Source organism: Manis javanica, chromosome 6 (assembly GCF_040802235.1).
Source record: "Manis javanica isolate MJ-LG chromosome 6, MJ_LKY, whole genome shotgun sequence".
NCBI classification, from domain to species: Eukaryota; Metazoa; Chordata; class Mammalia; order Pholidota; family Manidae; genus Manis; species Manis javanica.
In genome coordinates this window covers 71,516,958-71,544,607 of record NC_133161.1, presented here as the reverse complement: position 1 = coordinate 71,544,607, position 27,650 = coordinate 71,516,958, and the positions used below count along the sequence as shown (strand labels likewise).

Genomic DNA, 27,650 nt, shown 5'->3' with positions numbered 1-27,650 from the left:
TCTTTGGGGCGGGAACGAGGTGGGCCTAGAGGCGGGAACCGGAGTTCGGGCGGGCCAGTTTGGGGAGGTGGGAGGGACTTTCAGCTAAAGAAGTAATGACAGCTACTGGCTGCTCTCCTAGTTCTGCGAGCCGAGGAGTCATTCTAAACTGAAAAACTGACGCCTGCTGGTTCCTCTCCCCGTGACCCGAGTCTTTTCCTTTGGGGCTTTTCGGTGTTCACCCATTTCACCTTTAGGCATGTTATTTTTGTAACTTGAAAAACCTCAATGTTTTAAAAGCTACCGTAGTCCCTTGGGCGATGGGTGGGGGCCCGACCGGCGCCCCGGCTCACCCCCTCTCCTCTATCTCAGCCAGGGCCACCACCTGGGGAGCGGTCGTCTCGGGGAAGGGCGCTCTCGCTTGCTGGTTTTTCTCCTGCGAGAACTGGGGTCCAGGGCCGCCGGGGTCACCGACACGGAGAGCGGAGCGGGAAGGGGCCGCAGGCGCACCTGCTCGGCGCGGAGGTGCTCGCGGCGGCTGCGCGGAGCGACGTGCCGCCCACGCTGTCCGCCGTGTGTTTACGTGAGACCAAGATGGCGGCGGCGGTGACGGCGATCCCCGTGCGGCTGAGGACGGCCAGCCAGTGAGCGCGGAGACTGGTTCCGCTCCGGGCGGGGGGAGCGCCGGGCCCGGCCCTGTTCCCTGTGCTGCAGAGCTTACGGTCCTGCCCACCCGATTCTGGACCGACCTTCCCGCTCTACCCCCGACCCTTCCCCTGTCTTCCCCCAGCCTTCCTCGCAGAGGCCATGGAGGACGAGGAGAGACGGAAGAAACTGGAGGCCGGCAAAGCGAAGGTAAGAGCTGGAGGCTGCTGGGCCCTCAGTGGGAGGCGGTGGCTGAAAGGTGCGAGGGGGCCTGGGAAGCGGGGATTGTTGCAGCCCTGGTGCGTTGCCTGGGAGGGGAGGTGCTGCAGGGTCTGCATTTTTTCCTCCTTTTTCCTTTTACCAATTGAAAAAGCCTGGCGTTACTACCTATAAGATGATAACTTCCGTTCCGTGGTGATTGGGTGCTGTGACCCCTTTCTCTTGAGCTCAAACAAAACCCCCTTTTTACTGTATTCCTGTAAGCTGGTATTTATTGCTTCTAAATCTCCATCCTTTCGCTATTTTAGGGAGTCCGGGTAGTGAAGGCATTGGCTTTTTAGGGTGGGGATTTGGGGCTTTTGTTTGATCGGTGGGGATTTGTACACTGATCATCAGCTTAGTTTTCTTAGGTGGCACGCTGACACTCCTGGGTGTGTGATTGGTCTGTGACAGCTGCCTAAGCAGTGGCTCGAGTGTGTCACAAGTGCCAGCTGTGAACTTCGCTTTAAGGGCGTTTTTTAGAAACGTGGCTTTGTATGCATTTGCAGGTCTTTGTCATGGCATGCGCTTTTGTATTGCGTGGGACGTTGATGCAGTCAGTGAATGGAACTTCTGGGGACAAAGTCCAGTGAACTCAGATACTTTGTTCTCTATAAATGTCTTGTCTGTTCACTGGACTTACATTTTTCTAAGCAACACCTATAGAATTTCTGCTGTAAATAATTGAATTGTTACATACGCCTCAGTAAATCCCTATTTTATGTGTATATATGAAAAAAACTGTAAAGCAGACAGTACAAAATTAAACACAGGTATTATTCACAGGGCTTAATTAAAAATTTAACATAAACGAAATAAAAATTAAACTGCATATTTTTAAAAAATCACATATTTAAAGGTATCTTTTGTTTGTCCTTAAAGGCCCCCTTCCTCCTTATAATGAAATTACCTTTTATAGATTATATTCTGTGTTATTAGAGGTGATTGTTAGCAATCATACTTGACCACAGTTAAATTATAATCAAGTTGACTTTTTTTCCTCTCCTTTTCTCCTTTCCCTCCCTCCACATAAACAAAGGAGACTGGTTTGACTGTATGATTTCAGTAATCACTGAAGGGCCATATTGCAGAGGTACAGTGAGAGATGCTCAACACAGGTTTCTTGTATATGTATATAAACTAGCTTCATATTTCTAAAATATAGTTGACCTTACCATAAGATTCTACTATTTAAGGTCAAAGCTTAAGTTCTTATGTTACCAGGTAGATTATTATTTAAAATGTGTAAATGGAGGGAAAGAAGAATCAAGGCATCCTCAGAAGCCTGAAGTTGCTTACATTCTACAACCTGAAGGTGTGAGCAAGCTCCATGACTCCAAGAAGGTAGAGGCAAAGTATGCGCCTCCTGACAAAATTATTGAAGTTCTAATTAGACATTGTTTCTTACCTCAGAATTTTTATTGCCTGTCCTCAGAAGTATCTTTGCTAAGTATATGTGAGGCAGTCCTACAAAATATAGTTTACTTTGGACAACACATTTCATAGTAGGTAGAGAATTTATTTAAATTGCTTTGATTTGCCAAAGAAGAATTCTGGTTTCTTTGTGTGTTTGTGTGTTTTTTGTCTTTCAAAATTCTGCCTGTGGGGTAAAAAAATCTTTTTCTTTTTAACGTTCACTTCTGTAGAAAAGTATCTTCCTCTAGAATTGAGCCAAATTTTTCCAGTCAGCAGTCAATCTGTAAGACTCCTAATGTTTGTGGGAAATTAAATATACAACATAGAAACACTGGGCCTTCAAAGGCAATAATAGGAGAATTGTTTTCTAAACTGTATAAGAATGGTGGAATATTATGCAGCCGTTAAGATTATGGAGACTAACAGGGACATGGAGATTGAAAACAGCTTCGTCAAAAATAGTGTATACATAGCACTAGTGTGGGGTGAGGATTTAATAATATGGGTAACTGTTGAACCACTGTGTTGTACACTTGAAACCAATGTAAGATTGTATATCAAGTGATACTTCAATTAAAACAAAAATTTTTTAAGTAGTGTATACATTATTTCATTTGTTTAAGTGTGCTTTTAGATTACTGCTTAAAAACTTGGGATTATAAATGTAAAGTAAACGTATATTGAACTCTTACATCAAGAGCTGGAAATATAAAGATGGTGATAGTCTCTGTTCTCAAGTTGCCCATAGTTTACTGGGAGAGACAGACGGTGGTTAATAAGTACGGTGAGAGAGGAGGTATAGTAGGATTTGGGGTGAATTTTTAAATTTGTTAAAGTATGTTAAATGCTACTTCCTCATTCCTAAGATTGTTTTATGAAGAAGCCTCTTGAAATTAGTGCAGCCTAGCATAATGCCTATGAAATAGTAGTCAGTAGATATTTGTTTAATGAGTGAATGAACAGAATAGAATGATTATGAGTTGTTAATGGGTGCCGCTTTCCCAGCATGTTATAATTTAGTAGCAGTAACCCAGAATTATCTTAATTGGAAGTCTCTTATTGCTGGCACCAGAAATCACTTAAAATGATCATTTCATTTCCAAAAGTTACTCAGATACTTCGTTCTCTATCTGGTTTGGTCATTGGACTTAAATATTGCATTTGATAATCTAATTTTACAAACCACAACTTCTAAATTTTTTCCTTGGTATTTGGTAAGCTGTTCACTAAAAATTTCCTTTCTGTATCCAGATCTTATAAATAATCATTTTTTAGTGCATTGTCATGTACACAGTATAGTATACTTTATAAAATGTTTTATGCCAACCAAAATCTTCAATGATAGCAGAATAAATTTTGGTGTATTTAGTCATTAAAATAATTCTGCAAAGACACTGAGTTGGAAAGTACCCATAAATAATGCCAGATTAATAAAAATATTTATATGTACATACTCATATCTGAGGACACCTGAAAAAAAATGCATCAAGTTGTAAAGGATGATAATCTTCGGGTTGTGGATTATAAGCTATTTAAATTTTTTGTACTTTTAGTATTTTCCCAATTCTTTACTGTGTATTTTTTATAATCAGTAAAAAGTATGTTTAAGTGCCATTTTTAAGAATAATGAAACTTACTGAATACAGTATGACAAAGAACATGTTATAATGAGTTGACCATTAGACAGAACAAAAAAATGAGGCACAGAATAACTTGGTTTGCTGAGGGCCCTCACTTTAGTGTGGTCCTGGAAATGTAATTCTTATTTCAGTGCTGTTTGTATTATATAGTTGGGATTCTATATTATTAGATATTTGTACGGCTCCTTTCTGTTTTTGTAGTTCTTAATCATTTTTCCTTGCTGTCAGTTCTCATTGCCTTGGACATGCTCCTCTTGAGTTGTGCCTTCCCATCTGCCTCTTCCTGTAACTTGCTATTTTAGATGTGGTATGATTAGAGAACCTGGCAACTGAATTTGATAGAATAGTTTGTAAAAAATCAAGGGTCATTAGAGCCTGGCAAGTGGGCTTTATGACAGCTTGTTGCTACTTTTTTGGCTTCTTGGTTTGCTGTTGAGTCCTGAACTACTTCCTCAGTGTTGATGTAGCAAGAATTTGGACCCATGGAGATGTAAGACATAGTTGCATTGTTAAGTAAATATTTTCAGGACTGGGATAACCTCATTTACAAGGTGCTCACAGAGGTAGTTCTGCATAGGCTGTCCTTGTGTTGACCCAAACTATTCCAACTCCACTTTAAATTACTTCATTTTTTTCCAAGTAAAATTATTTACAATATTATATAAAAGATTGTAATAATAGGGAACACAATTAGAGGGAGTTGTATTGTTACTAAATTGTTATTGCATAGTTATTATATATAATATAATTATCACAATTATATAAGTTAGCATTATTAAATTCTTTAATTATGTGTACTAATTGTTACTAAAATTATTACTCCTGTAAATTCACATTAGATATACATGTATCTAATGTGATACACATTAGATTTCAGTATACCCAGTATACTGAATTCAGTATACAGTATTCAGTATTCAGAATTCAGTATACCCAGTTTTTCAGCAACTATTCAGCATTTTATAAAATTGACATTATTTGTTGAATAATTATTAAAAGTTTTGCTTATTTCACTCTTTAAGTAATAACTATATGACTTTTTTTGTTTAACGAGCATTTTCAGTTTGAAAAACGGTGCCAATTGTATGCAAAAAAGGACAGTACTCTGGGCAAGCTCTATATTAGGTTATTGATCCTGGGACTTCTCAATTACTGTTTAAACTCTGATAGAATCCAAGTTAGTTATAGTGTAATAATGTTCTTTGCATATTTCAGATACACTGCTCTACCACTAAGAAAGTTGCTCTCCATCCCTGTCTCTTTTAAATGTCCTAGTTTTTTATTCTTACATGTGACATAGCTAATTTAGCTTTCAAAGTGGATACATGCAGTTTGAGACCTTCACCAATGTTAATTGCAGCAGAGGTATGTTGTCTGTGACTTAAAAACTAATTCATGACTTTCAGGGTTTGTTGAAAAAAACGAAACATAATTTTTAGATTATGAGCCTTAAGAGATGATGTGGAGGAAAGAATGGACAGACCAGGTTTCTTCAAATATATGTTGAAGAAAGGTTTCTAAGGTGACTCCAAGAAAATGGCAGGAACAGGTACAGAGAAGTGATTGGGGAAAAGTCACAAGATCCAGTGAAGAGAGACTTGGTTAAGGTCTGTGGTGCCCTGTCAGTGAAACTGAAAGTCAAATGAGGACATGGAAAAGAGGAAGTGAAAAGGAAAGGATATATCCAAGTGACTAGAATGCAACAAGACTGGGGCAAAAATTATTTTCAAACAAATACCTCACTTCTTATTTTCCCTATAAAAAAGTTTGTAGTAAGAACTAAACTGACTGCAAAAGTTTATTATAAGCTACTTATTATTGAAATATGAGTGAATTTCTTCTACTATGGAAACTAGAAAAGTTGTCATGGTAAATTGTTAAACAGTAAATGATAAGGAAAGCTCTGTTTATTTCTCAGTAAGATTCCACTAAAATTGAAATGAGTCATCTTATTTCGTTGGTTAGCATCTCTTTAAAAACTTGAATTTGGAAAAGTTTCAGAATTTTAAAACATTTATTTATGAATGTTTTGTGTCTGGGGAGTGTGTGTGTGTGAATTTATAGTACTGCTCTTTGGCTCACTAGAAAAGGCACTAGAACTTTGGAGACATTTATTTGCTTATTCAACTGGCATTTTTGAACGCCTACAACTTCAGCAGTGGACTTTTACATAGCAAGCATTTATTTAAATTATCACAAATTCTGTGCCTTATTGTCTGTGGGAATCCTTTTACAGTACATGAATCTCAATAGGTGTTTTGAAGAATAAATGAGATAATTTGTGAGAGCTTTTTGTGTTTTTCTTTAATTGAAGTGAAATTCACATAACAAAAATTAACCATCTCAAACAATTCAGTGGCATTTAGTACATGTGTAGCATTGTGCAACCACCACTTCTTTCTAGTTCCAAAACATTTTTATCATCCCAGAATAAAACCCTGTACCCATAAAGCAGATATTCTACATTCTCTCCTCTCCCCAGCCTCTAATAACCACCAACCTGCCTTCTGTTTCTATAGGTTTATCTATTATAGATATTCCATCTAATGGAAATATTTTTGACCCTTCTTATCTGTCTTATTTCACTTAGTATAATGTTTTCAGGGTTCATCCATGTTGTAGTATTTATCAGTACTTCATTCCCTTCGATGGCTGAATAATACTCCATTGTATGTATATACCACATTTTGTTTCTTTTCCATTGGTGGTTGTTTGAGTTGTTTCCAACTTTTTGGCTATTGTGAATAGTGCTGCTGTGAACATTTGTATATAAATATTTGAGTGCCTGTTTTCATTTCTCTTGGGTATGTTCCAAGGAGTGGAACTGCTGGATCATATCTTTATTCTGTTTTTTTGAGGAACTGCTAATCTGTTTTTCCATTATGGAAATACCCACCAGCAGTATATGAGGATTCCAGTTTCTCCATATCCTCATCAACACTTGCTGTTTTCTGTTTTTTTTTTATTACAGCCATACTAGAGGGTAGGAAGTGACATTTCATTGCAGTTTTGATTTGTAATTTCCTAATGACTAAGGGTGTTGAGCTTTTTTTCATGTGTTGATTTGGCCATTTGTGTTCTCCGGAGAAAGGTCTATTCAATTCCTGCCCATTTTTTAAAAATTGGGTTGTTACCAACTTTTCTATAATATTAATTGCTTTTTATTATGTTTATGTTATATATATATTTATTTATATACAGAAAGAACACATGTGTGCAGGCAGGAGTGAGAGGGGCATACAAAGAGAGACATTATCTCTAGCAGGATTATCTTCCATCTTGCTTTTTTTAGGCTGTCTGGGTTCTACCAAAATTTAAACTGAGCTTCCTTTGAATAATAGGTTCTTAGTGAGCTGGATTAGAGCATGATACTAAAGTTTGATTTCTGTATGGGCCAGTGAGTCATTCCATTCCATGGCCAGCTGTTTTACAAGTGGCTGCAGTTGGTCCAAGGGGCACCTGTTAGGTTTTTGGCTTCATCATTACCAATCCATTTTCATTGTGGGGGGAAAAAAAATAACCTAGTTTTCTTTTGTAACAAAAAGGCCTGTCAATTTCTTATGTGAACACAACAGATCTGTACAGGTATTTAACTAGTGTACGATATTTTTGGTGTCATCACCAAGATATAATTTAGGATACTAAATGCTCATCCAGGTACAAGACATAAAGCTTTGGTTGATTTGCATGAGGATTTAATGCTATTCAAAAACTTAGTATTGTTCCGGAAGTAGTTTTGCCTAGGTTATTTATTTAAATATACAGATCCTTTGTACCATGAAAAATTCTTTTACCCTATCTCTTCATGAACAGTGTAGTATTTATTTTCATTTGCCATCTGGTTTAAGATTCTTACTGTAGTTTGCTATTCACTGAGATTTTTATGTGGTCTAACAATTTCCCTGTAAGTCGAAGAATTCTTTTTTCCTTTTAAGAGATAATTTCTTAAAGCCCCATATGTTATTATTTTGAGTAGTAAGAACTACACTTTACTGTCCAAAATCCTGATCTATAAAGATTTGTATTTATATCATTTGTATTGATTGAAGAGGTTCTCTGGTTTACATATATCTGAAAAACTGACAGGGTATAAAATTTAGAATCTCCTCTTTCTTGATACTGAACACACTACAAAATTCCTTGTTTACTAAGGATCATTCATTGTGGGCTCTGTGATTAGGCTGTACTTATTCCTCAAGGGTCTTACTTTATTGAACTCAAGTTGGTATTGCCTTATTGATTCTCCAGGGGAGATGGGGACAGGGACCGATGATAACTAAAAGTGTTTGTTATCCATATGTATCAAGAATCAAGTTTAATGTATGGAAGTGTGTGAGGGAGGTACAGGGGTTTGGGGTGGGCATGGGGCAGTGATCCCAGTTACCACACCATTTACAGTCTGTTGACCTTGTGTGTATAGTTCATTTCTTAAGTCAAATTAATAAATAGATGCTGTAAAGGGCATGGTATTAGAAAATGTAAAAACTGCATAGTGAATACCTGCTGGGAGTTTATATATGAAATAATGGATTTTGGCTGAAAGTTAAGAAACTCTTTTCTATTCATAGATGACTTAACATATAAGAAATTTTTTTGTGTAAAATTTTTATATTTGTCAAATTAATATTTAATTTGCATACATTCCTTCTGTAATGAAAATACATGTCTAAGTATTTCTGCCAGTGACTTGCCTTTTAACAAGAGAACTGTCAACTTTTCCACTTCAGCCAACAGCTCCTTTTATAGTAGATTTTTTTTTTTTTTGAGAGGGCATCTCTCATATTTATCAAATGGTTGTTAACAACAATAAAATTCTGTATAGGGGGGTCAATGCTCAATGCACAATCATTAATCTATCTCAAGCCTAATTCTCATCAGTCTCCAATCTTCGGAAGCATAACGAACAATTTCTTACATGGTGAACGAATTCTTACCTAGTGAATAAATTCTCACATGGTGAACAGTACAAGGGCATTCATCACAGAAACTTTCGGTTTTGATCATGCATTATGACCTATAAACAATCAGGTCAAATATGAATATTCGTTTGATTTTTATACTTGATTTATATGTGGATCGCACATTTCTCCCTTTATTATTATTATTTTTTTTATTTTTAATAAAATGCTGAAGTGATAGGTAGATGTAAGATAAAGGTAGAAAACATAGTTTAGTGCTGTAAGAGGGCAAATGTAGATGATTAGGTGTATGCCTATGGACTAAGTATTAATCCAAGCTAGACAAGGGCAGCAAAACATCCACGGATGCAGAAGATTTCTCTCAAAACGGGGGGTGAGGTTCTGAGCCTCACCTCTGTTGATCCCCAATTTCTCACCTGATGGCCCCCCTGCGACTGTGCCTGTCCTAGATTGTTCCTCCCTTGAGGAATCTTACCCATCTCTGGCTAACCAGTCATCTTCCGGGGCCATACAGGGAAATGTAAAGTTGGTAAGTGAGAGAGAAGCCATATTGTTTGACAAGGTTAGCTTTTTACTTCTTTGCAGATTTATGCCCTGTGGCTTCTATGCCCAGCACTTGTCTCGAGGTATCTTTACCACCTGGAGGAATTATGATACTCGGTAAATTCGATATGAGGCACGAATTCTATTTAAGGGTTGTAATTAGGAAGGAAGAAGAAAAGCTATAGAGGTAGCATATGGAAGAAAACCTGGGAGGATTGATTATTTCTTTGACATATCTTCTTGTAGAATAACTTAAGCATGTATACGTTTTAAACTAACTAACTAACTTGCGCTTACATATTAACATAATAGGAATACGGTGACATAAACAAAGCAAATCTATAATTACCATCCATCTCCAGTGAAGCCAAGAAAACCATTTAGGCAACCTAGACATTTGTGAAAATTTGTCCGTGATATGAAGGATATTGTCCAACTGTACTTGAACAGTCTTGAGAGAAATCAGACAAATTAAAGCAACCCATTTCTGGGATCTGTTCACATCCCATATGTTCTTTTAACCGTAGATAGTCTATAGTCATAAGATTTTGGAGTGCTACAACTTGCACCCCTCCCAACTCCTGGTTGAGTTCCAACAGTACAGATCCGGTCAAATTCGTTGTCTCACTGTATGCACATGCCAGCCTAGACATCTCCCTCCTCATTCCAATGGCAAGTCCAGGAAACGGTGGGGTGGACGCAGCCACAACCGCAGCATCGCCTGGATCCCTGTGGAGGCTTTTTGATGATCATCCCCCGGCACAAGTCCTCCAGAGAGTGCTGATGCCGGAAGCTCCTCCTCATATCGTATCTTAGGTCATTTTCTGGGTATCCAAGCTAGGCCTTGATCTTCTGCATAGAAACAAACAGACCCTTTGCCCACACTTTGACATGCCCTCTATACCACTGTGTAGAACTCATTGGAGGTCAGCACACAGGAACTGCTTTTTTTTTTTTTTTTTATTAAGAGAAAGGAATATTATCAGAAAAGAGTACCTTCATAGCTAATCATCTGACACCCTTTAAGTGATCAACATTAAGGATATTTAAAGCATGCGTTGATCTTTGATTTACCAAGTTTTATCCTATCAAGGAGTAATCCCCCTTTTCTTTCTTTCTTTTTTTAAAATTTATTTTATTTTATTTTTTTAATCTTTAATCTACACTTACAAGAAGAATACTATGTTTACTATGCTCTCCCCTATATCAGGTCCCCCCTAAAAACCACATTACGGTTACTGTCCATCAGCTTAGCAAAATGTTGTAGAATCACTACTTGTCCTCTCTGTGTTGTACAGCCCACCCTCCCCTTTCTCCCTCCCCCCAATGCATGCTAATCTTAATACCCCCCTTCTTCTTCCCCGCCCTTATCCCTCCCTGCCCACCCATCCTCCCCAGTTCCTTTACGTTTGGTACCTGTTAGTCCATTTTTGGGTTCTGTAATTGCGCTGCTGTTTTGTTCCTTCAGTTTTTCCTTTGTTCTTATACTCCTCAGATGAGTGAAATCATTTGGTATTTCTCTTTCTCCGCTTGGCTTATTTCACTGAGCATAATACTCTCCACCTCCATCCATGTTGCTGCAAATGGTTGGATTTTTCCACTTCTTATGGCTGAGTAGTATTCCATTGTGTATATGTACCACATCTTCTTTATCCATTCATCTACCGATGGACATTTAGGTTGCTTCCAATTCTTGGCTATTGTAAATAGTGCTGCGATAAACATAGGGGTGCATCTGTCTTTCTCAAACTTGATTGCTGCATTCTTAGGGTAAATTCCTAGGAGTGGAATTCCTGGGTCAAATGGTGGTCTGTTTTGAGCATTTTGATGAACCTCCATACTGCTTTCCACAATGGTTGAACTAATTTACATTCCCACCAGCAGTGTAGGAGGGTTCCCTTTTCTCCACAGCCTCGCCAACATTTGTTGTTCTTTGTCTTTTGGATGGCAGCCATCGTTACTGGTGTGAGGTGATATCTCATTGTAGTTTTAATTTGCATTTCTCTGATAATTAGCGATGTGGAGCATCTTTTCATGTGTCTGTTGGCCATCTGTATTTCTTTTTTGGAGAACTGTCTATTCAGTTCCTCTGTCCATTTTTTAATTGGATTATTTGTTTTTTGTTTGTTGAGGCGTGTGAGCTCTTTATATATTCTGGACATCAAGCCATTATCGGATCTGTCATTTTAAATATATTCTCCCATACTGTAGGGTTCCTTTTTGTTCTATTGATGGTGTCTTCGCTGTACAGAAGCTTTTCTGCTTAATGTAGTCCCACTTGCTCATTTTTGCTGTTGTTTTCCTTGCCTGGGGAGATATGTTCAAGAAGAGGTCACTCATGTTTATGTCTAAGACGTTTTTGCCTATGTTTTTTTCCAAGAGTTTAATGGTTTCATGACTTACATTCAGGTCTTTGATCCATTTTGAGTTTACCTTTGTATATGGGGTTAGACAATGGTCCATTCTCCTACATGTAGCTGTCCAGTTTTGCCAGCACCATCTGCTGAAGAGACTGTCATTTCGCCATTGTATGTCCATGGCTCCTTTATCAAATACTAGTTGACCATATATGTTTGGGTTAATGTCTGGAGTCTCTATTCTGTTCCACTGGTCTGTGGCTCTGTTCTTGTGCCAGGACCAAATTGTCTGGATTACTATGGCTCTGTAGTAGAGCTTGAAGTTGGGGAGTGAGATCCCCCCTACTTTATTCTTTCTCAGGATTGCTTTGGCTATTCGGGGTCTTTGGTGTTTCCACATGAATTTTTGAATTATTTGCTCCAGTTCATTGAAGAATGTTGCTCGTAATTTGATAGGGATTGCATCAAATCTGTATATTGCTTTGGGCAGGATGGCCATTTTGACAATATTAATTCTTCCTAGCCATGAGCATGGGATGAGTTTCCATTTATTAGTGTCCCCTTTAATTTCTCTTAAGAGTGACTTGTAGTTTTCAGAGTATAAGTCTTTCACTTCTTTGGTTAGGTTTATTCCTAGGTATTTTATTCTTTTTGATGCAATGGTGAATGGAATTGTTTTCCTGATTCCTCTTTCTATTGGTTCATTATTAGTATATAGGAAAGCTACAGATTTCTGTGTGTTAATTTTGTATCCTGCAACTTTGCTGTATTCCGATATCAGTTCTAGTCGTTTTGGAGTGGAGTCTTTAGGGTTTTTTATGTACAGTGTCATATCATCTGCAAATAGTGAAAGTTTTAACTTCTTCTTTACCAATCTGGATTCCTTGTATTTCTCTGTTTTGTCTGATTGCCGTGGCTTGGACCTCCAGTACTATGTTAAATAACAGTGGGGAGAGTGGGCATCCCTGTCTGGTTCCCGATCTCAGAGGAAATGCTTTCAGCTTCTCGCTGTTCAGTATAATGCTGGTTGTGGGTTTATCATATATGGCCTTTATTATGTTGAGGTACTTGCCTTCTTTTCCCATTTTGCTGAGAGTTTTTATCATGAATGGATGTTGAATTTTGTCAAGTGCTTTTTCAGCATCTATGGGGATGATCATGTGGTTTTTGTCTTTCTTTTTGTTGATGTGGTGGATGATGTTGATGGATATTCGAATGTAGTACCATCCTTGCATCCCTGGGATGAATCCCACTTGGTCATGGTGTATGATCCTTTTGATATACCTTTGAATTCGGTTTGCTAATATTTTATTGAGTATTTTTGCATCTACATTCATCAGGGATATTGGTCTGTAGTTTTCTTTTTTGGTGGGGTCTTTGCCTGGTTTTGGTATTAGGGTGATGTTGGCTTCATAGAATGAGTTTGGGAGTATTCCCTCTTCTTCTATTTTTTGGAACACTTTAAGGAGAATGGGTATTATGTCTTCTCTGTGTGTCTGGTAAAATTCCGAGGTAAATCCGTCCGGTCCTGGGATTTTGTTCTTGGGTAGCTTTTTGATTACCGTTTCAATTTCTTTGCTCGTAATTGGTTTGTTTAACTTTTGTGTTTCTTCCTTGGTCAGTCTTGGGAGGTTGTATTTTTCTAGGAAGCTGTCCATTTCTTGTAGGTTTTCCAGCTTGTTGGCATATAGGTTTTCATAGTAGTCTTTAATAATTCTTTGTATTTCTGTGGAGTCTGTCGTGATTTTTCCATTCTCATTTCTGATTCTGTTGATTTGTGTTGATTCTCTTTTTCTCTTAATAAGTTTGGCTAGAGGCTTATCTATTTTGTTTATTTTCTCAAAGAACCAGCTCTTGGTTTCGTTGATTGTTACTATTGTCTTATTCTTCTCAATTTTGTTTATTTCTTCTCTGATCTTTATTATGTCCCTCCTTCTGCTGACTTTAGGCCTCATTTGTTGTTCTTTTTCCAGTTTCGATAATTGTGATGTTAGACTATTCATTTGGGATTGTTCTTCCTTCTTCAAGTGTGCCTGGATCGCTATATACTTTCCTCTTAAGACTGCTTTCGCTGCATCCCACAGAAGTTGGGGCTTTGTGTTGTTTTTGTCATTTGTTTCTATATATTCCTTGATCTCTTATTTTGATTTGTTCATTGATCCATTGATTATTTAGTAGCATGTTGTTAAGCCTCCATGTGTTTGTGAGCGTTTTTGTTTTCTTTGTAGAATTTATTTCTACTTTCATACCTTTGTGGTCTGAAAAATTGGTTGGTTGAATTTCAATATTTTGGAATTTACTGAGGCTCTTTTTGTGAGCTAGTATGTGGTCTATTCTGGAGAGTGTTCCATGTGCACTTGAGAAGAATGTATATCCTGTTGCTTTTGGATGTAGAGTTCTATAGATGTCTGTTAGGTCCATCTGTTCTAGTGTGTTGTTCAGTGCCTGTGTGTCCTTACTTATTTTCTGCCCTGTGGATCTATCCTTTGGGGTGAGTGGTATGTTGAAGTCTACTAAAATGAATGCATTGCAGTCTATTTCCCTCTTTAGTTCTGTTAGTATTTGTTTCACATATGCTGGTGCTCCTGTATTGGGTGCATATATATTTAGAATGGTTATATCCTCTTGTTGGACTGAGCCCTTTATCATTATGTAGTGTCCTTCTTTATCTCTTGTTACTTTCTTTGTTTTGAAGTCTATTTTGTCTGATATTAGTACTGCAACCCCTGCTTTCTTCTCACTGTTGTTCGCCTGAAATGTTTTTCCATCCCTTGACTTTTAGTCTGTGCTTGTCTTTGGGTTTAAGGTGAGTTTCTTGTAAGCAGCATATAGATGGGTCTTGCTTTTTTATCCATTCTATTACTGTGTGTCTTTTGATTGGTGCATTAAGTCCATTTACATTTAGGGTGACTATTGAGAGATATGTACTTATTGCCATTGCAGTCTTTAGATTCATGGTTACCAAAGGTTCAAGATTAGCTTCTTTATTATCTTACTGCCTAACTTAGCTCGCTTATTGAGCTGTTATATACACTGTCTGGAGATTCTTTTCTTCTCTCCCTTCTTATTCCTCCTCCTCCATTCTTCATATGTTGTGTGTTTTGTTCTGTGCTCTTTTTAGGAGTGCTCCCATCTAGAGCAGTACCTGTAGGATGCCCTGTAGAGGTGGTTTGTGGGAAGCAAATTCCCTCAGCTTTTGCTTGTCTGGGAATTGTTTAATCCCGCCATCATATTTAAATGATAGTCGTGCTGGATACAGTATCCTTGGTTCAAGGCCCCTCTGTTTCATTGCGTTAAATATATCATGCCATTCTCTTCTGGCCTGTAGGGTTTCTGTCGAGAAGTCTGATGTTAGTCTCATGGGTTTTCCTTTATAGGTGACCTTTTTCTCTCTAGCTGCCTTTAAAACTCTTTCCTTGTCCTTGATCCTTGCCATTTTAATTATTATGTGTCTTGGTGTTGTCCTCCTTGGATCCTTTCTGTTGGGGGTTCTGTGTAATTCTGTGATCTGTTCGATTATTTCCTCCCCCAGTTTGGGGATGTTTTCAGCTATTATTTCTTCAAAGAGACTTTCTATCCCTTTTCCTCTTTCTTCTTCTTCTGGTACCCCTATAATACAAATATTATTCCTTTTGGATTGGTCACATAGTTCTCTTAGTGTTGTTTCATTCCTGGAGATCCTTTTCTCTCTCTCTATGTCAGCTTCTGTACGTTCCTGTTCTCTGGTTTCTATTCCTTCAATGGCCTCTTGCATCTTATCCATTCTGCTTATAAATCCTTCCAGGGATTGTTTCACTTCTGTGATCTCCTTCCTGACATCTGTGATCTCCCTCCGGACTTCATCCCATTGCTCTTGCATTTTTCTCTGCATCTCATCCCATTGCTCTTGCATTTTTCTCTGCATCTCTGTCAGCATGTTCATTATTTTTATTTTGAATTCTTTTTCAGGGGGACTGGTCAGGTCTGTCTCCTTCTCAGGTGTTGTCTCTGTGATCTTTGTCTGCCTGTAGTTTTGCCTTTTCATGGTGATAGAGATAGTTTGCAGAGCTGGTAGGAGTGACCGCTGGAAGAGTTTCCCTTCTTGTTGGTTTGTGGCCTTCCTCTTCTGGGAGAATAGCGACCTCTAGTGGCTTATGCCTGTCAGCTGTGTGCAGACAGGGTTTCTGCTTCCTGCCCGTTTGCTATGGAGTTTATCTGTGCTGTTGCTGTGGGCGTGGCCTGGCTGGGGCTGCTCCTCCAAAATGGTGGAGCCCGGTTGGAGGGGGAGCGGCCAGGAGGCTATTTATCTCCGTAAGGGGTCTCTGTGCTCCCTGTTGTCCAGGGGGTTAGAGTGTCCAGAGATCCCCAGATTCCCTGCCTCTGGTCTAAGTGTCCTGTCCTGCCCCATTAAGACTTCCAAAAAGCACTCTCCAAACCAAAACAACAACAGCAGCAATGAAAGTGGAAAAAGAAAAAAAAAAAAAGGAAAAAACACGCTATTTTTTTTGTCCTCAGGTGCCGGTCCCAAGCACCCGCTCACCAGTCCTGCTGCCCTGCCTCCCTAGCCCTGGGGTCCCTGTCCCTTCAAGGCTTCCAAAAAGCACCTGCCAAAAAAAAAAAAAAAGGGAAAACACGCGATATTGTTTGTCCTCAGGCACCGGTCCCATGCACCCGCCCACGGTCCTGCCGCCCTGTCTCCTTTGCACTGGGGTCCCCGTCCCTCCAAGACCTCCAAAAAGCACTTGCCGAAAAAAGAGGGAAAAACGCGCGACCCTCTCCGTCCCCAGGCTCCAGTCCCAGGCACCCGCTCACCGGCCCTGCCGCCCTGCCTCCCTGGCACTGGGCTCCCTGTCCCCCTAAGGCCTCCAAAAAGCACTCGCCAAAAAGGAAAAAAAAACGGAGAAATGCGCGATTTTCTTTTTCCCCTGGCGCCGGTCTCAGGCACCCACTTACCAGTCTTGCTGGCCTGTTTCGCTGGTATTACGGTCCCTGTCCCTTTAAGGCTTATAAAAAACACTCGCCAAAAAGAAAAAAAAAAAGGGGAAAAACACGTGATTTTCTCCGTCCTCATGCGCCGGTCTCAGGCACCCGCCCACCGGTCCCGCCGCCCTGCCTCTCTGGCATCTGTGTCCCCGTCCCTTTAAGGCTTCCAAAAAGCACTTGCAAAAAAAAAAAAAAAAAAAAAGGGAAAAACATGCGATATTCTTTGTCCTCAGGCGCCGGTCCCAGGCACCCGCTCACTGGTCTTGCTGCCCTGCCTCCCTAGCACCGGGGGTCCCTGTCCCTTTAAGGCTTCCAAAAAGCACTTGCCAAAAAAAAAAAAACCGCTCTGGTTTCTTTCCACCCACCGGGAGCCGGGGGGAGGGGCGCTCGGGTCCCGCCAGGCCGGCGCTTGTATCTTACCCCCTTCGCAAGGCGCTGGGTTCTTGCAGGTGTGGATGTGGTCTGGATGTTGTCCTGTGTCCTCTGGTCTCTATTTTAGGAAGAGTTTTCTTTGTTATATTTTCATAGATCTATGTGTTTTTGGGATAAGATTTCCACTGCTCTACTCACGCCGCCATCCTGGCTCCGCCTATAGTAGATTTTGAGAAAGAGAAAATAATTTGGGAATTTTTTTGAAGGATATATATATATCTGAAATTTAAAGGGATGAATATAAGTAATTTTAATAGGTCTCAGGGTTTTAATCGTATAATAGAAGAGTCTCTATATAGTCTTTTTTTTCCTCTAGGATTTGGATTTACAATTTTTTAATGTTACAGTTTTTTCTTTTCTATCTCATGTGCCATTATATTTTTAAGGCTTGATAATTTAACCTATTCAATAAGCATCTCAGTTGAAACTAAAATGCTTGGAATTATTCTGTGATCATTTTCCCATGTCCTACTTACTCATAACCCAATCTCAATTGTTTTTATTCAGAATTTTTCTCATACTTGGCCTTTTTCATCTCATTCTAACACCACTACCCAATAAAATCAAGCCTACATTACCTCACCTCTATTTGGTTGCCCTGACTCGCTCTCCTTTACCTTTCAGATCCAACCAGTCACCATGTTCTGCTGGTATTACCTTAGAAATATTTCTTGATTAATCCTCACTTCTGTTCCTACCTCATTGTCTCTCACTTGGACAGTGGGAAGGTCGACAGTAGAAGAATGAAGAGTATGAATTCGAATAGTAGCCACCAGTTCTTGAGCACTTTCTAATGCTAGACATTATGCTGAGGATTTTACATTCATTACCTCTTTTAATCCTTATAAGTATTCTGAGAGCTGTGGATACTGTTGCTATTCCTATTTTATAGGTGGGAAAACCAGAGCAGTTAAGTAATTTGCACAAAGCTGTAGTAACAAGCAAGGATTCAAACCCAGTCTGTCTGACGCAGGAGATTGTAGTCTTAATTTTAACCCTATACTGGCCCTTATATCCTTGATTGGTGTTTAGATGGTAGGATGTTTTTTTAGTTGAAATATGGTTGATATGTAATATTAGAAGGTAGGATGGAGAGGCCTTGGTAATTGGTTGTAAAAGGTGAGAGAGATGTTATGGTCTGAATATTTGTGTCCTTCCAAAGTTCCTATTTTGAATTCCTCACCCCCAAGGTGATGGTATTAGGTTGTGGAGTCTGTGGTAATTGTTTAGGTCATGAGGGCAGAAACCTTATGAAAGAGAGATCCATTGCCCCTCCTACCATGTGAGGCTATAGTGAAATGATAGCCATTTATTTTCATATATATATGAGCTAGAAAGTGGGCTTTCACCAGACACCAGATCTGCTTGCACCCTCATCTTGGACTTCTAACTCCAAAACTGTGAGAAATAAATTTCTGTTTTTATACACCACTCAGTCTGTGGTATTTTGGTACAGCAGCTCAAAAAGACTAAGACAAATGACTCCTGTTTTCTGACTTGACTGAAGGAGGGATGTCAATGCTCATAGGTGAGATAGGGAACATGGACAAATTTGGGGAAAAAGGAAAGTTTGAGTGAAGTAGGTCTCTGAGATAGGAAATGGTGGTCATATTTGGAGGAAAACAAATATTTGAGTAAGATGAAAATGAGTTTTATTTTGGATATGTTGAGTTAGGGGTGCCTATAGGGCATTCTAGAATTGTGGTTCAGTGTAAAATTAAATATAAGTCTGCAGCTGAAGGCAGAATTTCAAGTAAGGAGGAGTGGCCAGTTGTCAGAAATAGGAAATCAAGTGTGATAGATATTTGAAAAGTGACCTTTACCTAGAGCAGCAGTTAGTCAGTAAGAGAAATGTAAAATTCAGATTGCCATGTTGAGAATGAATATAAATTAGGAAAAAGTGGTGAATGCTACCTACTTTTTCAAAGATTTTATTGTGAAAAGAAATGTAATGGTTATGAACTTGAACTAGCCAGACAATCATATCAAATCCTGGCTCTGCCATTAGTTTTGTGACTTGAGGCAAGTTACTTAAACCTCTCTCTACCTCTATTCCCCATCTGGAAAATGAGAACAATAATGTACCTGTCTTGAGTTTGTTGTGAGTATTCAACTAGTAACATGTAAAGTGGTCAGAGCATTGTCAGACTCTAAAATGTTCAAGAAGCATTAGTCACCATCATGGTGTCATCATCTTCATGCTGGAGCATAGAGAGTTAAGCTATATAACCAAAATTTGATTAGAGAAATAGCCTGGGATCAGATAATGAGTCATATAAATCCATTTAAAGTAGTATGGGGTTTATCCTAAAAGTATCAGAAAACTGTTAAAGAATGTATATTTGGCATGTTTAACTTCTGAAGAGGTTATTCCTTTCCAAAAAGTGTACCTCATATTCAGGTAGGTATGCTGCCACCAGGTGGCATTATATGTTATTATACAGCTAAAGCAGTAAAAACCAAATTTTTAAATACGAAAGATTGACTAAAATAGTTAAATGTAAACACCCTAATTTTAGCAGGGCTGTTTTGTTCTCCAAAAAGAAAGCTGAGATTAGTTAAGTGAAGGAGAGAAAACAGAAGGTTATTATAAAGATAGATTTCAAAGAAAGGTAAGTAAAGTATAGTTGAGCCTCATGGAAAACAAAAGCCATTTGGAACCAATGTCATTCTCTCCATCATCTCTTATTCCGTTTTCACAATATGTGATACTCCTCTCTGCAGGTCAGCTTCCTTTACCTGTGTCAGTTTGAACATGACGAAAAATTATGAGTCCCCAAATCTGTTCTATTTAATGGAGTAGTTTCATGCTATATACACTTAAAAAAATTAAAAAGGAGGAGATAGAAAAATAATTTAAATAGCAGAATCAAATCTATTCATAGCATAAGAATCTAGCCAAGGGGTTCTAATACTTGGCTCTACAGAAGCACCTGGGAAGTGTTAAACAATTTTGAAGCTTAGGTCACACTCCATTTCCAAATCAGAAAATCTGAGGTAGGAACCAGGACTCACTATTTTTTTTAAGGATCCTCAATGTGCAGTAAAGTTTGGAACCCATTGACATAGCCACCTTGTATGATTCCTTAACACTGAGTGTTTCTTTACTTGGAGTACAGTTGAAGAAGTAGGGATGATTTAATGTCAGAAGGGAAACTGGTTGTGCTGTACACAAAGAAAGGTGTGGAGAGATCATGACACCACAGTCTCTCAGTCCTTGAAGTGTTTGGGAATGGGGTAAGAAGAGGAAGTGAGGTCAACAGCAAACTATTTGTATATTTATTATGCACTTGGTTTCATTGCATAAATGATCTCTGACAGATGTCCCTTGGAGCTGTGAGGGACACTGGATACCTGACAACCATGTTCTTTTATTTTTAATTCAGTATTTCCCGCAAAAAGAAATATTGTGTATCAGAGGGAGTAGTAGTCTGTAACATGTGGCATATAAATGAATAAACCTGAAATGATAAACTGGCATGTACTTAATGCTACTAGAGAAGTAATATCTGTTACAGACGCACCTTGTTTTAGGGATTCTCCTTTCTATGAACTGTACACTGCTGTTGTTTGTTTATTTTTAATGAGAGGAAGCTTCAAAATATCCAGAGATTTGATAAGGTTGGGGCAAAGTGCCATTCTTCTCCCTGTTCATTGTTAGCAGCAACTGAGGTGATAGTGAAATGAAACAGAGGTAGGTGGCATCTGAACAGTGAAATGTAAAGAACTGTCAGTGTTGGCAGTTTTGCTTGTGGGGTGTGGCAGCATTGTCTGGAGAGGCTGATGACAGGCCACGCCCCATGACAGCATATTCTTGGAGCTTTTGCATTATTTCTGTCTTTTGGGATATTTCTGGTAGATGTGTAATTTTATTATATCCTTTTAAGAATATTGATATTAGCATATGGGCCTGAGATAACTGTATTACTGAATATTCTTTACAGCTCTGTGGGGAGGGAGGCAGTGAAGATTTTCAAAGAAGAAAACAGTATCTATAGTCTCAAAATCTGCAAGGCATCACTATTAACGCTTTGTTAATTCTTTGTTTCAATGCATAAGTATACTTTTAAACTTACTTGAAGCATATACTGTATGTGATTTTGGCCTCTTTTTTCCCTGACTTGAAGTTGATAGCACTTGCCCACATAAAATTTTTTTGCAAACATTATTTTTCACAGCTACATAATACCACACTATATGGTTATGCAGTAAATTAATCTGTGGGCCTGATTTATCATATTATCTTTTTTTTTAAAGTAAGTATTCAAATAGTCTGAAGTTCCGAGGAGTAAACTAAAATTATTGCTTACTGGTGCCTCTTTTCTATAAAAAATTAATTACCATTTTTTCCTCAACAAATATTTATTGAGATCCTATCCATATATAGGCACTGTTCTGAATTTTAGAGTATTATGTAGGCTTTGATTTTGATTGAAAGTCCTGCCTTCCTGGAGCTTACCTTCTAGTTATTTCTTCTGAAATAAGAACTTGACTTCATATAATTAGTAACATGAGTGTAAAACAGTACTTTTCTAATTTTATATACTTAAAAAGGATTTGTTCAAAACACTATAATGTAGTGATTCCACTTTTTATTCTGTATTATCTTTTTTCACTTTGGGATCATTTAATAATAGATACTGTTTATTGACTTGTTTTTTCAAACAATAGCTTTTAAAAAATACTTTATAATGTATAATTCTAGTTTTTCTCCTTTATGATTGGGAGAAGGGAGAGGAGAAAGGAAAGGCAACAGTTGATAAAAAGTTCCTCAAAACTCTTGACACTAGAAGAAATCTTAAAAAAGCCTTCTAATCTACCTCTTCATTGCACAGTTGAAGAAACCGAGTTTTGCCAAAATTAAGTGACTTATCTATTGTCACTTAGCTGCTTAGTCTTTGTAGATACACAGTCCAGTATGCTACTGTATGTACTCCATATTCTTTTTGAAACATTATTTTCATTAAACAAATATTTGTATCTATTACATGCTAGACAATGGAATGTGTTAAATATGCAAAATTAAGATGATTCCTTAGGCTGCAGAATCTTTCTTCTTTGTAGACATGATGGTGTTCCAAAACATTTAAGAAAACAATCCTCATTATATGATATTATAGGTTATAAATAAGACTGATGGCTCAGTAATGTACAGTCCTGTGGTGTTGTCCCTATCTGATTCTCTTAGATCTGTTTGGCACTGTTATTTTTCCAACAGTTTTTATCTTTGTGATACTGTTGGGAAACAGGCTTTAAAGCTTCCTTAAAATGTTGCTTTTTGTCTTCTTTACTTTCATTTACTGTACTTGAGCTCGACATATAAATTGTCTCTGGATCAGCTGTTATAATCTTTTTGTTTCCATAGTTAGGCCCCTGGAGTTTTGTTGTAATAGCTTCTACAGCATTCTCCTGCAACATTCATTAAGCAATGTTAAAAAGGTTTAAAGGTAGAACTGACAAGTGCAAATAGTCACCATAGTTACAGTTAATGAGGATTTCTTAAATTTTCTACACCAAAAGCAGAGAAAACAGCTTTACTTACAGTTCTCTTTGAAAACTGGAGAAACAATATAAAATTTTAACATTTTATAAGTTCTGTTTGGGGCATGTGTGTTTGTTGTGTTTTTTTCCTCCCAGTCCTGTCAAAAAACTATTTGGTGGTTTGCAGTTTGATTTGGTCATGCCTTTAAATTTAGTGTTCTAAGATTTGAAGTATAATGAGAAATGATATAAGAGTGTTCAGATGTGTGGAATGCAAATTGGTATAATGTGAACATTACTGCATCTGGAATAAGATATTCTTGTTCTGTTTTGCCACGTCCTGATTATGATCTGGAGCAGATAATTCATATTTCTCTTCAAATATCAGTTCCAGATTGTTTTTTTCAGTATTTCCTGGCAGCTTCCCACATCCTCACCCCAATTTTTCCTGTTGTAAGTTTTCTTTAGTAACTATACTTTACATCAAACCACTTTTAATCTTTTTTTAAAAACTGAGGTATCATTGATACACAAATCTTGTATATGTTTCAAATGTACAACACAGTGGTTCAACAGTTACCCTTATTCTTGTAAGGTATTTTTTTTATTAAGGTATTATTGATATATACTCTTATGAAGGTTTTACATGAAAAACATTGTGGTCATTATATTCACCCATATTATCAAGTGCCCCCCATGCCCCATTGAAGTCACTGTCCATCAGTGTAGTAAGATGCCACAGAGTCACTACGTGTTTTCTCTGTGCTGCACTGTCTTATCTGTGACCACCCTATACCATGTGTACTAATTATAATACCCCTCAGTCCCCTCCTCCCTTCTTCCCCACCAATCCTCACCCACCCCTCCCATTTCGTAACTGCTAGTCCCTTCTTGGAGTCTGTGAGTCTGCTTGCTGTTTTGTTCCTTCAGTTTTGCTTCATTGTTACACTACACACATGAGGGAAATCATTAGGTACTTGTCTTCTCTGCCTGGCTTATTTTTCACTGAGCATAATTCCCCTCTAGCTCCATCCATGTTGTTGCAAATGGTTGGATTTGTTTTTTTATGGCTGAATAATATTCCATTGTGTATATGTATCACCTCTTATTTATCCATTCATCTGCTGATGGACACTTAGGTTGCTTCCATATCTTGGCTATTGTAAACAGCGCTGCCATAAACAAGGGGTACATATGTCTTTTTGAATCTGGCATCTTGTTTCTTTGGGGAAATTCCTAGGAGTAAAATTCCTGGGTCAGATGGTATTTCTATTTTTAGTTTTTTGAGGAACCTCCATACTGCTTTCCACAATGGTTGAACTAGTTTACATTCCCACCAGCAGTGTAGAAGTGTTCCCCTTTCTCCTCATCCTCACCAGCATTTGTTGTTGTTTGTCTTTTCTATGCTGGCCATCCTAACTGGTGTGATATCTCATTGTGGTTTTAATTTGTATTTCCTTGATAATTAGCAATGTGGAGCATCTTTTCATGTGCCTATGGGCCATCTGAATTTCTTCTTTGGAGAATTGTCTGTTCATATTCTCCGCACATTTTTTAATAGGATTATTTACTTTTTGGGTGTTGAGGCGTGTGAATTTTTATATATTTTGGATGTTAATCCCTTGTCAGATATGTTGTTTACAAATATATTCTCCCATATGTAGGGTGCCTTTTTGTTCTACTGATGGTGTCCTTTGCTGTACAGAAGCTTTTTAGTTTGATGTAGTCCCATGTGCTCATTTTTGCTTTTGTTTCCCTTGCCCAAGGAAACAGGAAAAATTGCTCATGTTTATACACAAGGGATTTTGCATAAGTTTGCTTCTAAGAGTTTATGGTTTCATGACTGACATTCAGATCATGATCAGTTTCTACTTTACTTTTGTGTATCAGCTTAGACAATAATCCAGTTTCATTCTATTACATGTAGCTGTTCAGGTTTGCCAACACCAGTTGTTGAAAAGGCTGTTATTTCCCCATTGTATATCCATGTCTCCTTTATTGTATATTAATTGACTATATATGCTTGGGTATATATATCTGAGCTCTGTATTCTGTTCCATTTACCTGTGGGTCTGCTCTTGTGCCAGTACCAAACTGTCTTGATTACTGTAGCTTTGTAATAGAGCATGAAGTTGGGGAGCATAATCCCCCCAGCTTTATTCTTCCTTCTCAGGATTGCTTTGGCTATTCGGGGTCTTTTGTGGTTCCATATGAATTTTAGGACTATTTGTTCCAGTTCATTGAAGAATGCTGTTGGTATTTTGATCGGGATAGCATTGAGTCTGTAGATTACTTTAGGCAGAATGGCCATTTTGACTATATTAATTCTTCTTATCCAGGAGCATGGAATATATTTCCTTTTATTGGTATCTTCTTTAATTTCTCTAATGAGTGTCTTGTAATTTTCAGTTCTTTCATTTCCTTGGTTAAGTTTATTCCTAGGTATTTTATTCTTTTGATGCAATTGTAAATGGAAGTGTTTTCTTGATTTCTCTTTCTGCTAGTGCATTGTTAGTATATAGGAATGCAACAGATTTCTGTATATTGATTTGGTATCCTGCAGCTTAGCTGAATTCATAGTTCTAGTAGTTTTTGGTTGGATTCTTTAGGGTTTTCTATATACAATATCGTGTCATCTGCAAACAGCGACAGTTTAGCCTTTTCTTTACCAATCTGCATGCCTTTTATTTCTTTGTGTTGTTTGATTGCTGTGGCTAGGACCTCCTGAACTATGTTGAATAAAAGTGGGGAGAGTGGGCATCCTTGTCTTCTTGTTCCTGATCTTAGAAGAAACACTTTGAGCTTCTCGCTGTTAAGTATGATCTTGGCTGTGGGTTTGTCATATATACCTTTATTATGTTGAGGTACTTGCCCTCTATACCCATTCTGTTGAAAGTTTTTACCATGAATGGATGTTGAATTTTTTCAAATGCTTTTTCATCATCTATGGAGATGATCATGTGGTTTTTGTCCTTTTTGCTGATGTGGTGTGTAATGTTGATGTATTTTCAAATATTGTACCATCCTTGCATCCCTACTTGATCATGATGGGTGATCTTTTTTATGTATTTTTGAAATCGGTTTATTCATATTTTGTTGAATATTTTTGCATTTGTGTTCATCAGGGATATTGGTCTGTAATTTTCTTTTTTTGTGGTGTCTTTGCCTGGTTTTGGTTTTAGAGTGATCTGGCCTCATAGTATGAGTTTAGAAGTATTCCCTCCTCTTCTAGTTTTTGGAAAACTTTAAGGGGGATGGGTATTAGATCTTCGCTAACCATTTGATAAAATTCAGTGGTGAAGCCATCTGGTTTGGGGGTTTTGTTCTTAGGTAGTTTTTTGATTACCAATTCAATTTCATGCTGGTAATTGGTCTATTCAGATTTTCTGTTTCTTCCTTGGTCAGCCTTGGAAGGTTGTATTTTTCTAGAAAGTTGTCCATTTCTTCTAGATTATCCAATTTGTTAGCATATGATTTTTCATAGTATTCTCTAATAATCCTTGGTATTTCTGTGGTGTCCATAGTGATTTTTCCTTTCTCATTTTGATTCTATTTATGTGTGTAGACTCTTTTTTTCCTTGTTAAGTCTGGCTAGGGGCTTGTCTCTTTTGTATATTTTCTTGAAGAACCAGCAAAAATCTCCATTTCTTGATTCTTGCTGTTGTTTTATTCCCAATTTTATTTATTTATGCTGTAATCTTTATTATGTCCCTCCTTCTATTGACTTTGGACATTATTTGTTCTTCTTTTTCTAGTTTCTTTAATTGTGAGTTTAGACTGTTCATACAGGATTGTTCTTCTTTCCTGAGGTAAGCCTGTATTGCAGTATACTTCCGTCTTAGCATAGCTGTCCTGCATCCAACAGATTTTGCGGTGTTGAGTTGTTGTCATATGTCTCCATATATTGCTTGATCTCTGTTTTTATTTGGTCACTCATCCATTGATTATTTAGGAGCATGTTGTTAAGCCTGCATGTGTTTGTGGGCTTCTTTTTTGTTGTCTCTGTGTAATTCATTTCTAATTTCATACCTTTTTGGTCTGAGAAGTTGGTTGGTACAATTTCAATCTTTTTGAACTTACTGAGGCTCATTTTGTGGCCTAGTATATGATCTATTCTTGAAAATGTTCCATTTGCACTTGAGAAGAATGTGTATCCTGCTGCTTTTGGGTGGAGTGTTCTTTAGATGTCTGTTAGGTCCATCTGTTCTAATGTGTTGTTGAGTTCCTCTGTTTCCTTATTTTCTGTCTGGTTGATCTGCCCTTCGGAGTGAGTGGTATGTTGAAGTCTCCTAAAATGAATGCATTGCATTCTATTTCCTCCTTTAATTCTGTTAGTATTTGTTTCACATATGTTGGTCCTCCTGTGTTGGGTACATATATATTTATAATGGTTATATCCTCTTGTTGGACTGCCCCCTTTATCATTATGTAATGACCTTCTTTGTCTCTTATTACTTCCTTTGTTTTGAAGTCTATTTTGTCTGATACTAGTACTGCAGCACCTGCTTTTTTCTCCCTGTTGTTTGCATAAAATATCTCTTTCCATCCCTTGACTTTTAGTCTGTTCATGTCTTTGGGTTTGAGGTGAGTCTCTTATAAGCAGCATATAGATAGGTCTTGTTTTTTTATCCATTCAGTGACTCTGTGCTTTTGATAGGTGCATTCAGTCCATTTACATTTAGGGTGATTATCGATAGGTATGTACCTACTGCCATTGCAGGCTTTAGATTTGTGGTTATCAAACGTTCAAGGGTAATTTCCTTACTATCTAGTAGTCTAATTTAACTCACTCTGTATACTGTTACAAACACAATCTAAAGGTTCTTTTTTTTTTTCCTTTTTATTCCTCCTTCATTCTTTGTATATTAGGTATCATATTCTGCACTCTTTGTCTATCCCTTGATTGACTTTAGGGGTGGTTCATTTTATTTTGCATCTGCTTAGTAATTAATTGGTCTACTTTCTTTACTGTGGTTATATTGCCTCTGGTGACAGCTATTTAGCCTTAAGAACGCTTC

The 27,650-nt window shown here is 37.9% G+C and overlaps 1 protein-coding gene across 17 annotated transcripts in view; it reads left to right on the top strand.

The window, feature by feature from the left end:
- Positions 1 to 358: 358 nt before the first annotated feature.
- AKAP9 (A-kinase anchoring protein 9) overlaps positions 359 to 27,650 on the top strand; it is a 209,264-nt gene continuing 181,972 nt past the window's right edge. For 16 of the 17 annotated variants that reach the window (XM_037019808.2, XM_073238857.1, XM_073238864.1 and 13 more), the window contains exon 1: positions 548 to 834. In XM_037019808.2, coding sequence (XP_036875703.2) covers positions 787 to 834 — 48 coding nt within the window. In that variant the 5' untranslated portion in view covers positions 548 to 786. Of the gene's footprint in view, positions 835 to 27,650 lie in introns of all 17 variants that reach the window. The other variant, XM_073238866.1, reaches the window with a different exon arrangement.